This window comes from Tachysurus fulvidraco, chromosome 1, assembly GCF_022655615.1.
Source record: "Tachysurus fulvidraco isolate hzauxx_2018 chromosome 1, HZAU_PFXX_2.0, whole genome shotgun sequence".
In the NCBI taxonomy this organism is placed as follows: domain Eukaryota; kingdom Metazoa; phylum Chordata; class Actinopteri; order Siluriformes; family Bagridae; genus Tachysurus; species Tachysurus fulvidraco.
The window spans coordinates 18,623,297-18,636,620 of NC_062518.1; the positions used below are offsets into that span (position 1 = coordinate 18,623,297).

At 40.1% G+C, this 13,324-nt stretch overlaps 1 protein-coding gene across 1 annotated transcript in view; it reads right to left on the bottom strand.

The window, feature by feature from the left end:
- dpp6b (dipeptidyl-peptidase 6b) overlaps window positions 1–12,487 on the bottom strand; it is a 71,431-nt gene extending 58,944 nt beyond the window's left edge. The window contains exon 1 of the mRNA XM_047821574.1: window positions 12,244–12,487. Coding sequence (XP_047677530.1) covers window positions 12,244–12,300 — 57 coding nt within the window. The 5' untranslated portion in view covers window positions 12,301–12,487. The remainder of the gene's footprint in view (window positions 1–12,243) is intronic.
- Window positions 12,488–13,324: the final 837 nt, after the last annotated feature.

Below are 13,324 nucleotides of genomic sequence, written 5' to 3' on the forward strand. Positions count from 1 at the left end.
AATTTAACTGTACATGCCACACAGTGTGCAGTGGGCTGTTGCTATGGAAACATGTATAAACCTGCGCTACTCTCTGAGTTGTTATGAGAAATACAACAACATTTTCTGACCAATCAGAACTCAGCAGCGCTGTGATTTAAAGCGTACGGATTGAGCTTTAAGATGAGTTGTAATAAAGTTAATAACCGATGATGATCTGTAATAAACATTTAATAACCATTTAATAATAAATCCCACAGGGCTCTGCCGTAGGTCCGCTTTTATTTTCTCTCATGTCACTATTCTGTTCTTTACACCTGCTTTTATTTGGGCTGTAACATTTCAACACACTCCATGTTTATCTTCACATTTTATACACGAGGAGGAGATTCTACTGAACACACACTCTAGGGCTGGAGAGGTGTATAAAGCCCACTGTAAAGTATAATGAATACAAGTGTGTGTGTGTGTGTGTGTGTGTGTGTGTGTGTGTGTGTGTGTGTGTGTGTGTGTGTGTGTGTGTGTGTGTGTGTGTGTGTGAGATTGTGTCCGTGTCTGTGTGTGTACATGTTTGCTCATGAGTCACACCTAATGTATGCAGTTTCATCATGTTTCAGAACATTGCACCAGGTAACACCACAGAACACACACCTCACACACATCAAGCATATCACGCACACAGCACACAAACATCACACACACATCACACACATTGTGCATTATAAATCATTAAACACTAAGAGTGGGATTATAAATCATTAAACACTAAGAGTGGGATTATAAATCATTATAAACACTGAGAGTGGGATTATAAATCATTAGAAACACTGAGAGCAGGATTATAAATCATTATAAACACTGAGTGGATGTCATGTGCGTTTGTTTATGTCACGTGTCACGTGTCTGCACCGCCTTTGTTTACTCCTCTCTGTCTCTACCCACCTGTTCCCAAGGTATTAATCGTCATGTCTATTTAACCATGCCGCATTGCCGATGGCAGCACGGAATCATCGTCAGTGTAACGTCAGTGTATTGTGAATGTAACGTCAGTGTCCCCTCGTCCTTTTGTCCTGTTTAGTTTTTGTCTGTGTCCCTGTTTTATGTTTATTATTTATTAAACCCTATTTATTTGAAGCTATCCTGTATCTGGGCCTGTCTTCCTCCTCCCAGTTGTGATAGTGGAATTCTAAATCATTATAAAGACCAGAGAGTGGGATTATAAATCATTATAAAGACTGAGTGTGGGATTATAAATCATTATAAAGACTGAGTGTGGGATTATAAATCATTATAAACACAGAGAGTGGGATTATAAATCATTATAAACACTGAGTGGGATTATAAATCATTATAAACACTGAGTAGGATTATAAATCATTATAAACACTAAGAGTGGGATTATAAATCATTATAAACACAAGAGAGTAGGATTATAAATCATTATAAACACAGAGTGGGATAATAAATCATTATAAACACAAGAGAGTGGGATTATAAATCATTATAAACACAGAGTGTGGGATTAGAAATCATTATAAACACAGAGTGGGATTAGAAATCATTATAAACACAGAGTGTGGGATTAGAAATCATTATAAACACAGAGTGGGATTAGAAATCATTATAAACACAGAGTGGGATTAGAAATCATTATAAACACAGAGTGTGGGATTAGAAATCATTATAAACACAGAGTGTGGGATTAGAAATCATTATAAACACAGAGTGGGATTAGAAATCATCACACACACAATTACACTGCACTACTGGATTACAGCCGGTTGCGTCCGAGGCAAAAAGTACAGGCGTAAATAAAATGCTGTGAACGAAGAGCATTCAGTGTTTATAGCAGAAAGCCTGAGTGTAATCACTCACTCCAACCTCCAGAGCAGTTCCTCAAGCAACAACAACCTTCGAATGGGTATAATAAAGCAGCTGCATGACGTTTACACCATCAAACTTACATCCAGACCTGAACTCACAGGTTTCTATTAATTATCAGATCTCTTTTATATGTTAGAGGACGTCTCCTCAAAGCGTTTCTATAGCAACAGCTCAGATAATATCATCAAGAAATCACAAAGACTAACTAAGAAGTACAAACTTGTTAAAACTCCTATAAGGATCTACAGCAAAGAAATAAAAGTAGATGATCTCTCGGTACACACTCACATCACACACTGTAGGCTGCACAGTGACACACACACACACACACACACACACACACACACACACACACACACACACACACGTGTGTGTTTTCTCTTCTTGGAAACACTCAGCCCTCACTCTGCTTAATGAGCTGAGCAGCTGAATCCGGTGTGTGTAATGAGGCGGGATGATAAACTCCACTCTGTCTCTGGGATTAACCTCCTCCTCATTGATATCTGTATCATACAGCAGCATGTCACTGTGGTAACTTGCTTTTAATGCAAAGTAGGAGTGGCTATTATTAAAGTGGGAGGGGCTAACCCACTCTCAGTCATCACACGGCTCATGTGTGTTGTGTTGTGTGTTTGTAGTGTGTTGTGTTTGTATTGTGTGTTGTGTGTTGTTTTTTTTATTGTGTGTTGTGTTGTGTTGTGTGTTTGTATTGTGTGTTGTGTTGTGTGTGTGAGTGTGTGTGAGTGTTTGTGTTTCGTGTGTGTTGTGTTGTGTGTTGTGTTTATTGATTGATTAATTTAATTTATTTGTGAGAGTTATGCGAGTGTTCTAGACCACGTCACAGGCCTCACGTCTGGAGGAATCGTACAGGACGCATGCAGCCAAACAGAGGGACAGGGACAATGTGGAAAACTGGCAGCTGCTGACAGATCAGGACTGTGACAGCTGTGACAGGAAGTGAGGAAATGAACAGATGTGAAGGTAAAAAAAAAATTTTTTTATAGAACGTCGTTTCTACATATGCATTTGAACAGGATATCAAACTTTTACAGCCAGCTGAACATCTCTAATAACTGAACATCTGTAATAACTGAACATCTCTAATAACTGAACATCTCTAATAACTGAACATCTGTAATAACTGAACATCTCTAATAACCGAACATCTCTAATAACTGAACATCTCTAATAACTGAACATCTGTAATAACTGAACATCTCTAATAACCGAACATCTCTAATAACTGAACATCTCTAATAACTGAACATCTGTAATAACTGGACATCTCTAATAACCGAACATCTCTAATAACTGAACATCTCTAATAACTGAACATCTGTAAAGTTTATTATTATTTTATGCTTATTTCTATGTTTATTAAAGATGTTCATATACAGATGGATGGACAGATAGATCAGTAGATAGATATATTACAAAAACAAAGTTTTATTGTTAAATAAGTGCACAAACAAACAAAAAACAAAAACATAAATAAATAAATAAATAAATAAATAAATAAATAAATAAATAACAGCAAAATATTACAGCAATAGATCTTTAATAAACATAGAAATAAACTTATCTGAATTTCACAAACAATAATAATAAACATTACAGATGTTTTTGAGTTTGAAATAGTGGACTGTTCTTTCTTTCTTTCTTTCTTTCTTTCTTTCTTTCTTTCTTTTCTTATTAAAAAATACAGCTTTGTCTATAATGTTTCAATGTTTTATTATTATTATTATTATTATTATTATTATTATTATTATTATTGCTTTTATTTATTGTTTGTTTGTTTGTTTGTTTTCTGACAAAATTTTAACAAAATTTTGATATTCTTCATTTACTGTGCTATTATTTTTTTCAAAACCTAAAGGTTCAGAGATAGAGAGAGAAGAGGGGGGGAGAGGGGAGAGAGAGAGACAGAGAGAGAGAGAGAGAGAGAGAGAGAGAGAGAGAGAGAGACAGAGAGAGAGACAGAGACAGAGAGAGAGAGAGAGAGAGAGAGAGAGAGAGAGAGAGAGACAATAGAGAGATATACCGAGAGACAGAGAGAGTGATAGAGAGAGAGAGAGAGAGAGAGAGATAGATAGAGAGTGTGAGAGAGAGAGAGATAGAGAGAGATAGAGAGAGAGAGAGAGAGAGAGAGAGAGAGAGAGAGAGAGAGAGAGAGAAGAGAGAGAGAGAGAGAGAGAGAAGAAAGGTGTAAAACATTCATTACACACTCGGCTCCACTACACTGAATGGATTTGATTTCATTATTTTCCACACAGTACCAAAGAACAGTCAACTCTCTAAACTCTCACAGACCTTCTATACACACACACACACAGTATACACACACACACACACACACACACACACACACACACACACACACACACACACACTATACACACACACACACACACACACACACACACACTATACACACACACACACACACACACACACACTATACACACACACACACACACACACACACTATACACACACACACACACACAAACATACACACACACACTACACACACACTACACACACACTATACACACACTACACACACACACACTATACACACACTACACACACACACTACACACACTATACACACACACACACACACACACACTACACACACACACACACACTATACACACACACACACACACTACACACACACACACTATACACACACTACACACACACACACACACACACACAAACACACACATTATACACACACATACACACACACTATACACACAAATACACACACTATACACACACACTACACACACACTATACACACAAATACACACACACTATACACACACACACTACACACACTACACACACAAATACACACACACTATACACACACACAATACACACACTACACACATACACACACACTATACACACTACAAACACACACACTACACACACACTATACACACTATACACACTGCACAAACACACTTTACTCTTTACATACAAACTACACACACTACACACACGCTCAGAACTAGTAAGTGAAATGAGACGTGTCTGGCATATGCATGCGTGTGTGTGTGTGTGTGTGTGTGTGTGTGTGTGTGTGTGTAGAGGTGGTTTAAAGCAGCTGTGACTATTATCCTCAGATCATCTCAGGCCCTTACCTTTGTAGTGGAACTGCTCGTGTCTATCTTCATCTGAGTGGCGACCAGAACCGACATCGAGTACTGCATCTGGTTCCTCCGGTTCTCAGTTGGAAAGGCGTGTGTGTGTGTGTGTGTGTGTGTGTGTGTGTGTGTGTGTGTGTGTGTGTGTGTGTGTGTGTGTGTGTGTGTGTGTGTGTGTGTGTGTGTGTGTTTGTATGAGAAAGAGAGAGAAAGAGAGAGAATTGGGTGAGACTGTAATTGGTGAAGTCCACTAGCAGCTCTCTTCCTCTTGCTCCCTATTTATTTATTTTGTTCTTTGAATCCCACAATCACTCCGTCTGTGTGATCTGATTCCTCCAGAGCTCACGGCTCCCTCCATCTCTCTCTCTCTCTCTCTCTCTCTCTCTCTCTCTCTCTCCATCCATCTCTCTCTTTCTCTCCCTCCATCTCTCTCTGCCTCTCTTCACTCCCGTGCTCTCTGAAACGTGAGGTGAACCACTTGTAAATTCTGGGCAGACTTTGATACACACATACACACACACACTATAACACTATACACACATACACACACACACACACACACACACTATACACACACACACACACACACACACACACACTATACAGACACACACACACTATACAGACACACACTATACAGACACACACTATACAGACACACACACACACACACACACACACACACACACACACAGAATGCCTGCAAATGGATTTGGTAGTGTAGAAATAGACAGTGGGTTTGTATAGTGTGTGTGTGTGTGTGTGTGTGTGTGTGTGTGTGTGTGTGTGTGTGTGTGTGTGAGAAATCGATCACTAGCGGTTAGCGGTTAGCCAATGATTAATTGCGGCTGATAGTTAATGCAGGGTGTAAATATAAACCTGACAGGAAGTCGACTGAGAAAACAGACATTTATTTAGCCAGAAAATAAATAAGAGGGAAGTGTCGCGTTCTCTGGACCTCACGGAGCCCGTAACAGTTTCCCCTTTAACACACACACACGGTTTAGGGGCTGGAGTGGATTTTCACACAGTACCAAACATCTGGAGTTTTAATGGCTCAAAACAATCTTTTTTTCCAGATGAAAGTTTCTCTGTTTTTATTTACATTTTTAAGTTAAACAACAGCTTAAACTTTTTATTTACAATTTCAAAAAAGAATTTTCACAAATCCTCATTTGCGTGACCTCCGGGATGATCAACCAGGCCGAACAGGAAGCAGTGGAGCTCTCTCTCTCTCTCTCTCTCTCTCTCTCTCACACACACACACACACACACACACACACACACACACACACACACACACACACACACACACACAGATAACTTTAACTTTCTCCATCTCTTATTTCATGGTGTTTTTATTATATAATTTCTCACCAGACTCAGTGTGAGATTCCCTCCATAAAGCTGACTATATGAAGTGTGCAGGAGCTTCACACACACACACACACACACACACACACACACACACACACACACACACACACACACACACACACACACACACACACACACACACACACCAATGCAGGATATTATTCCCATTTGTTTGCTGAAAGTTTCAAAGTATTTTACTCGAAAATAATCTGATCTCCTCTCAGATGTTTGTGCTCGAAGCTCAGAAGCTTTTTTTTTTTTTAAAAAAAAAAAATCTAAAATACCGAGTAAATGCTGAAACTGCTGAAGTCTGCTTCTAGGTGATTAGCGAGCTGTTTCTAACGATGTCAGTGGCTTTGGGTATTTGTTTCCTGACCACGTCGCAGGTACAGAAATTCTGTCAGGGGGTGTGATTAGATCGCTAATGCTAATGCTAATGCTAATGTACACAGGAAATACAGTCAGGAACAAAGTGTGGATGGATGAAGCATCATCTTCTGGTATTGTGTGGAAATATTAAGTTCACACATACACACACACACACACACACACACACACACACACACACACACACACACACACACACACACACACATGCTCACAGCTGACGATGTGCCGGAGCAGCACGCAGTCCCTGAGCCACTTTCAGCCTCCACATTTCCCCACAGACCTCACTGAAGGCTACCTGCGTCCATCTTTATCCAGTGTGGAGAAGTGGAAAGGAACCCGTGCTGACAAGGTTCCCCCTCCTCTGCTGTGTGTGTGTGTGTGTGTGTGTGTGTGTGTGTGTGTGTGTGTGTGTGTGTGTGTGTGTGTGTGTGTGTGTGTGTGTGTGTGTGTGTGTGTGTGTGCTGGAATAGATATCATACCCACATGCTCTCCTGAGAGTGAGGTGATGAAATTCAGGAGGAGATTTATGGCAGTGCTTTAGGATGAGTCTGAAACGGTTTGCTTGGGGAAAAAAACAGCATGAGGAAGAGGAAGAGGAGTCTCGGGACACAGCAAGACACCATTTAAGAGGAAGCACCCTATAATCATACAACATGTTCACAAGTCCTCCGGGAATCACTTATGATTCACTAAATCCCTGTATCACTGAATCACCAAATCACTAAATCACTGACTCACTGACTCACCAAATCAAAAAATCACTGAATCACTGAATCACTAAATCACTGAATCACTGACTCACCAAATAAATAAAATACATGAATCAATAAATAACCGAATCACCAAATCACTAAAAACCTGTATTCTTGTATCACCGAATCACTAAATCTGTGAATCACAGTGTCACTGAATCATTAAATCACCAAAGCAATGAGTCACTGTATCACTGAATCACCAAATCACTGACTCATTGTTTCACCAGATCACTGAATCACTGAATCAATATATCACCAAATCAATAAATCACTGAATCACCAAATCACTAAAAGCCTGTATTACTGTATCACTCACTCATTATCTACCGCTTATCCGAACTTCTCGGGTCATGGGGAGCCTGTGCCTATCTCAGGCGTCATCAAGGCAGGATACACCATCGCAGGGCGCACACACACTATGGACAATTTTTCAGAGATGCCAATCAACCTACCATGCATGTCTTTGGACCGGGGGAGGAAACCGGAGTACCCGGAGGAAACCCCTGAGGCACGGGGAGAACATGCAAACTCCGCACACACAAGGCGGAGGCGGGAATGTATCACTGAATCACTAAATCAGTGAATCACAGTGTCACCGAATCATTAAATCACCAAATCACTGATTCATTGTTTCACCAGTTCACTGAATCACTGAATCACCAAATCAATATATCACCAAATCACTAAATCACTGAATCACTGAATAACCTGGTCAATGTATCACTTAATAGTTGAATCGCTGAATCAGTAACTCACCAAATCATTGTTTCAACAAGTCGTCCACAAGAATATCAACACTATCACTCTGATACCTTTCTGTTTCCATAGCAACAGCTCATACATTGGGATGTGTATTAGATTTATAAAAGGAGTCTCCAGTCTCACTGGATGTTGTCCAGAGTTTTACAGTAACTGTGAACTTCTTATGAACTTTGAGACGCTGGTACATTTTAAAACATTGTAGAGCTGCTGCTTCTCCACATCGAGAGGAGTCAGCTGAGGTGGCTCGGGCATCTGTTCCGGATGCCTCCGGGACGCCTCCCTGGGGAGCTGTTCCGGGCATGTCCAACCGAGAGGAGGCCTCGGGGAAGACCTAGGACACGCTGGAGGGACTATGTCTCTCGGCTGGCCTGGGAACACCTTAATATTCCCCTGGAAGAGCTGGAGGAAGTGTCTGGGGAGAGGGAAGTCTGGGTGTCCCTGCTTAGACTGCTGCCCCCGCCCCGCGACCCGGCCCCGGATAAGCGGTAGAAAGCGGATGGATGGATGGATGGATGTTGTTATGATAGATAATTAACTTGGTCATGATAACACACTGAACTCCTGATGATTATTATTACACCATACACTATAATATACACTAGATAGAGGAGAGAGTAAAAGAGTGGCAGAGCTAAAATAAGCTCAGGGTTCTCTGAAAACATCCACCGAGCTCACGGGCTGTAGAAAGAGAAGAGAAGAGAAGAGAAGAGAAAAAAGAAAAAAAGAAAAGAAAAGAAAAAAGAAAAGAAAAGAACAGCTGGAATGAAGTAGAGACTTTAAAGGTTAGGATTAATGATGGCTGTGCGGCACCGAGGACTCACAGAGGCTCCGAGCTAAATTAAAGCGAATCCTTTATTTTACAGACGCGAATATGGAGACGAGAGGAAAAAAAATCCACATCTTTTCATTTCCTGTGACATTTGTACTATTAGTGTGATGACGAGCTCGAGGCAAATGTCAAAGGCGTCAGGGAAAGAGTTCAAATCTGCTCAGTCAGTGTTTTTACTTCACTAAGTGTGTGTGTGTGTGTGTGTGTGTGTGTGTGTGTGTGTGTGTGTGTGTGTGTGTGTGTGTGTGTGTGTGTGTGTGTGTTTGGCTTCAGCCTGCAGTTTAGCATCAGGTCGTCTGGACTGACAGACGGATTTATTCTTGTAATATTGCAACTTTTTCCTTGTTCTCAAAACGTTACAATTATAGTCTGTAGAAAATATTATTACTTCTATCTCCAGCGAATATTTCATCCTAATACTACAGATTTATTCCCAAAATGTTGCGACTTTTCTCTCAGTGAGTCATGACTTTATTCTGAAATAATAATAATAATAATAATAATAATAATAATAATAATAATAATAATAATAATAATAATAATAATAATAATAATAATATGCTGCTTTATTTTTGTTGCTCTGATCTGAATCTAAAATGAAGTTTATTTTCCTGCATATTGATACATACACACACACACACACACACACACACACACACACACACACACACAGGAAAATAATTCAAATGTCAGTGCTGTGGCTGCATCAGTGACTCTCCACTCTTTGCAAATCACTCGAGCAACAAAAACCTATTTCTCAAATCAAACACATCCACTGCATTCAAATATCTAAAACACACACACACACACACACACACACACACACACACACACACACACACACACACACACACACACACACACACACACACACACACACACAAACCCACACACCTACACAAACCCACACACAGATAGAAATACACACACAGACCCACACACACACACACACACACACACACACACACACACACACACACACACACACACACACACACACACACAGAGATAGAAATATACACACACACATACAGTACACACACACACACCTACAGAAAGACGCACACCTACACAAACACACAGACACATATACACACACTGACAGAAAGACAGACACCTACACACACAAACACACACACACACTGACAGAAAGACAGACACCTACACACACACACAAACACACAGACACACACACTGATAGGAAGACAGACAGACAATGATAGAGACAGTAGAGAGACAGATACAATGAAGTATACAAGGTTGTACTGAGACTTGCTGAACCTCACTCTCACTCTCACACACACATCTTATACATTCACAGCTTTAGGACTTGTAAAGTTAGAGAGAAGATTCCCATCATCAGCACAGAGCCCGGGTCCAGAGAGAGTTCTGTTAAATCCACACATTCCATTTTAACATTCATTTCGTTTTACTGTGTAACTCTGGGTGTAGTTGCTCTCTGAGCCCAGCAGAGGGCGGGAGTCTGTTATTTATTATGTTCTCTCACTCTTTATAGTTGAATTATGAAACAAGAAGAAGCAAATCTTCATTTTGTAAAATATGCAATATGGAAACAGACAACTGAACAGAAATCTATTTTCCCCCAATGGTTTGAATCACTAATCACCATTATTTCCAGTAACAAATCATTAATCACCGTTGTTCCCAGTAACCAATAACCAATTACCATTGTTCCCAGTAGCCAATCACTAAAAATCATTATTCCAAGTAACCAGTCACTAATCACCGTTGTTCCCAATAACCAGTCACCAATCACCGTTGTTCCCAGTAACCAGTCACTAATCACCGTTGTTCCCAGTAACCAGTCACTAATCACCGTTGTTCCCAGTAACCAGTCACTAATCACCGTTGTTCCCAATAACCAGTCACTAATCACTGTTGCTCCCAGTAACCAATAATTAATCACGACTGTTCCCAGTAACCAGTCACTAATCAACGTTGTTCCCAGTAACCAGTCACTAATCACCGTTGTTCCCAGTAACCAGTCACTAATCACCATAGTTCCCAGTAACCAATAACTAATCACCATTGTTCCCAGTAACCAGGCAATATGTAAAGTGTTAAAGTTTGTGCTGCTGTGACGTCTATAAGGAATCGGTCTCATGATCTTATTTCATATTTTGTTCCATGATGTCTCCTGGTGACTTCCACTGACCTTCCTGTGAATAGAGTTCTGGATCAGATCTGGACGGACACACACACACACACACACACACACACACACACACAAACACACACACACACACACACACAGTGTTCTCACCTGCCTAAAGGAGCACCGAGGGTGTTTAAAGGGACTAAACTCCTCAGAGACACATACATGCTAAGCTAATCTCAGTGCAGCTGTTGTAATTTATCACAGCATGTCTCTGGAGTCACATGCAGCACTATATATATATATATACACACACACACACACACACACACACACACACACACACACACACACACACACACACGTTTAAACTGAAACTTAGCAGAATTTATCATTTATGCCATGTGTGATTTGTGTGAAGAATGATTGGCACTTCCTTATTTATGTGGACCAGTTGGTGCCAATAATTCATTCATTCATTCACTAAATCTAACATGCAATTCTTCTCCAAACAGCTCTGTCCCACTGTACACATTTGTACACACAACACTGATAAATGCATTTTTTAGATCCGAATGAGTCGATTCCAGGAGTCACTTTCTAGATTCTTTCTGGTCTCATTCAAAACAGTGCATAATTCATTCATGAATTAATGTGTTAAATGATACGTCTCAGACTTTGTCGCTTTATATCCTCTGTACCTAAATCAGCTTCACAGGCGGACGGAATCGACTCTTGGTTTGTAAACCGACTCCGTATGAATTGACTCCATAGCAAGTGTCACTCAGACGATTATATTCGGGACGGTTGTTGACGATACGAATTAAAGTCGAGGATCATTTACAGCCAAATCACTTTAATGCTTCGGAATTAAACGGAATGTTGATACTTGGTGCTTTTTTTTTATGTGAATTTCCACAGTGATGAATCATTTAGATTAAAAGAGTTTGAGATTTGAAAAGGATCTTGAAAATGATTCGCTTTTACCTTCTCGTCTTTGGTCCATCCTCTCTGGTAGTTTTCAGCGCCGGCTGTTGTGTTCATTGCTGAAATTCAACAAGTTTGGTATAAAATAAAGAACTCTGTAGTAATTTTCCTCCTGTGTTCCTCACACACGTTAAAAGTGAATGATTTCTGTCCAAATAATTCTCAAAACAGTCCATCAAATTATACTGCAAATAATCTCGGCGATACTGCAGAGTGCTAACAATAGCCTACATATTATTGTACCCTCCCTCTCTAACACACACACACAATTCTCTCTCTCTCTTTTTCTATCTCTCTCTGTCTCTCTCTCTCACACACACACACACACACACACACACACACACACACACACACACACACACACACACACACACACACACACAAACAGGACTCCCAAGTGCTGCGGTTTACTAATTTGCTGAGGGAAAAATAAAACTACATGCAGCTCAATACAGAAGCATGAAACCTGAACGATGAGAAAACAGCCGTGTCCCAGTCCTGATCTAAACAAACATAAAGACAAAAACCTGGGCATGAAACACAATCCAGCTTTCCCAGAATTCCACACGAAAGCCTACTGTGATCCTCACGACCATTGTTTAGAGATGTAGATTTTAATTCAAACCAACCAAAGTACGAGACGGCACATACATCCACCTAAATCGGTGCTGTAGGTGTTAATTCGGTACCTTAAAGGTTTATTCAGTACTGCACCAGAAATATTCAATACAGTAGTTGTGAATTCAGTACTTTAAGTGCCGTTTCAGTCCCATTATTGTGCATTCAGTATTGTACAGGTTCATTCCGAAACATAATTTCAGCACTGTAAGTGTTAATTCGGTACCTTAAAGGTTTATTCAGTACTATAGCTGCTAATTCAGTTCTGTGGACATTAATTCAGTACTGCACCAGTTATTCAGTACTTTAAGTGCTAATTCAGAATTGTAGAAATTCATTCAGCATTGTAGGTGTTAATTCTGTTTTTTACATACTTTTACATAGAATGGTCGAATTAAAACATTACGTTTGTACACTTGTCTATGACTACAGTGTTAGTTACAACCCAGAGAGAGTGGAGATG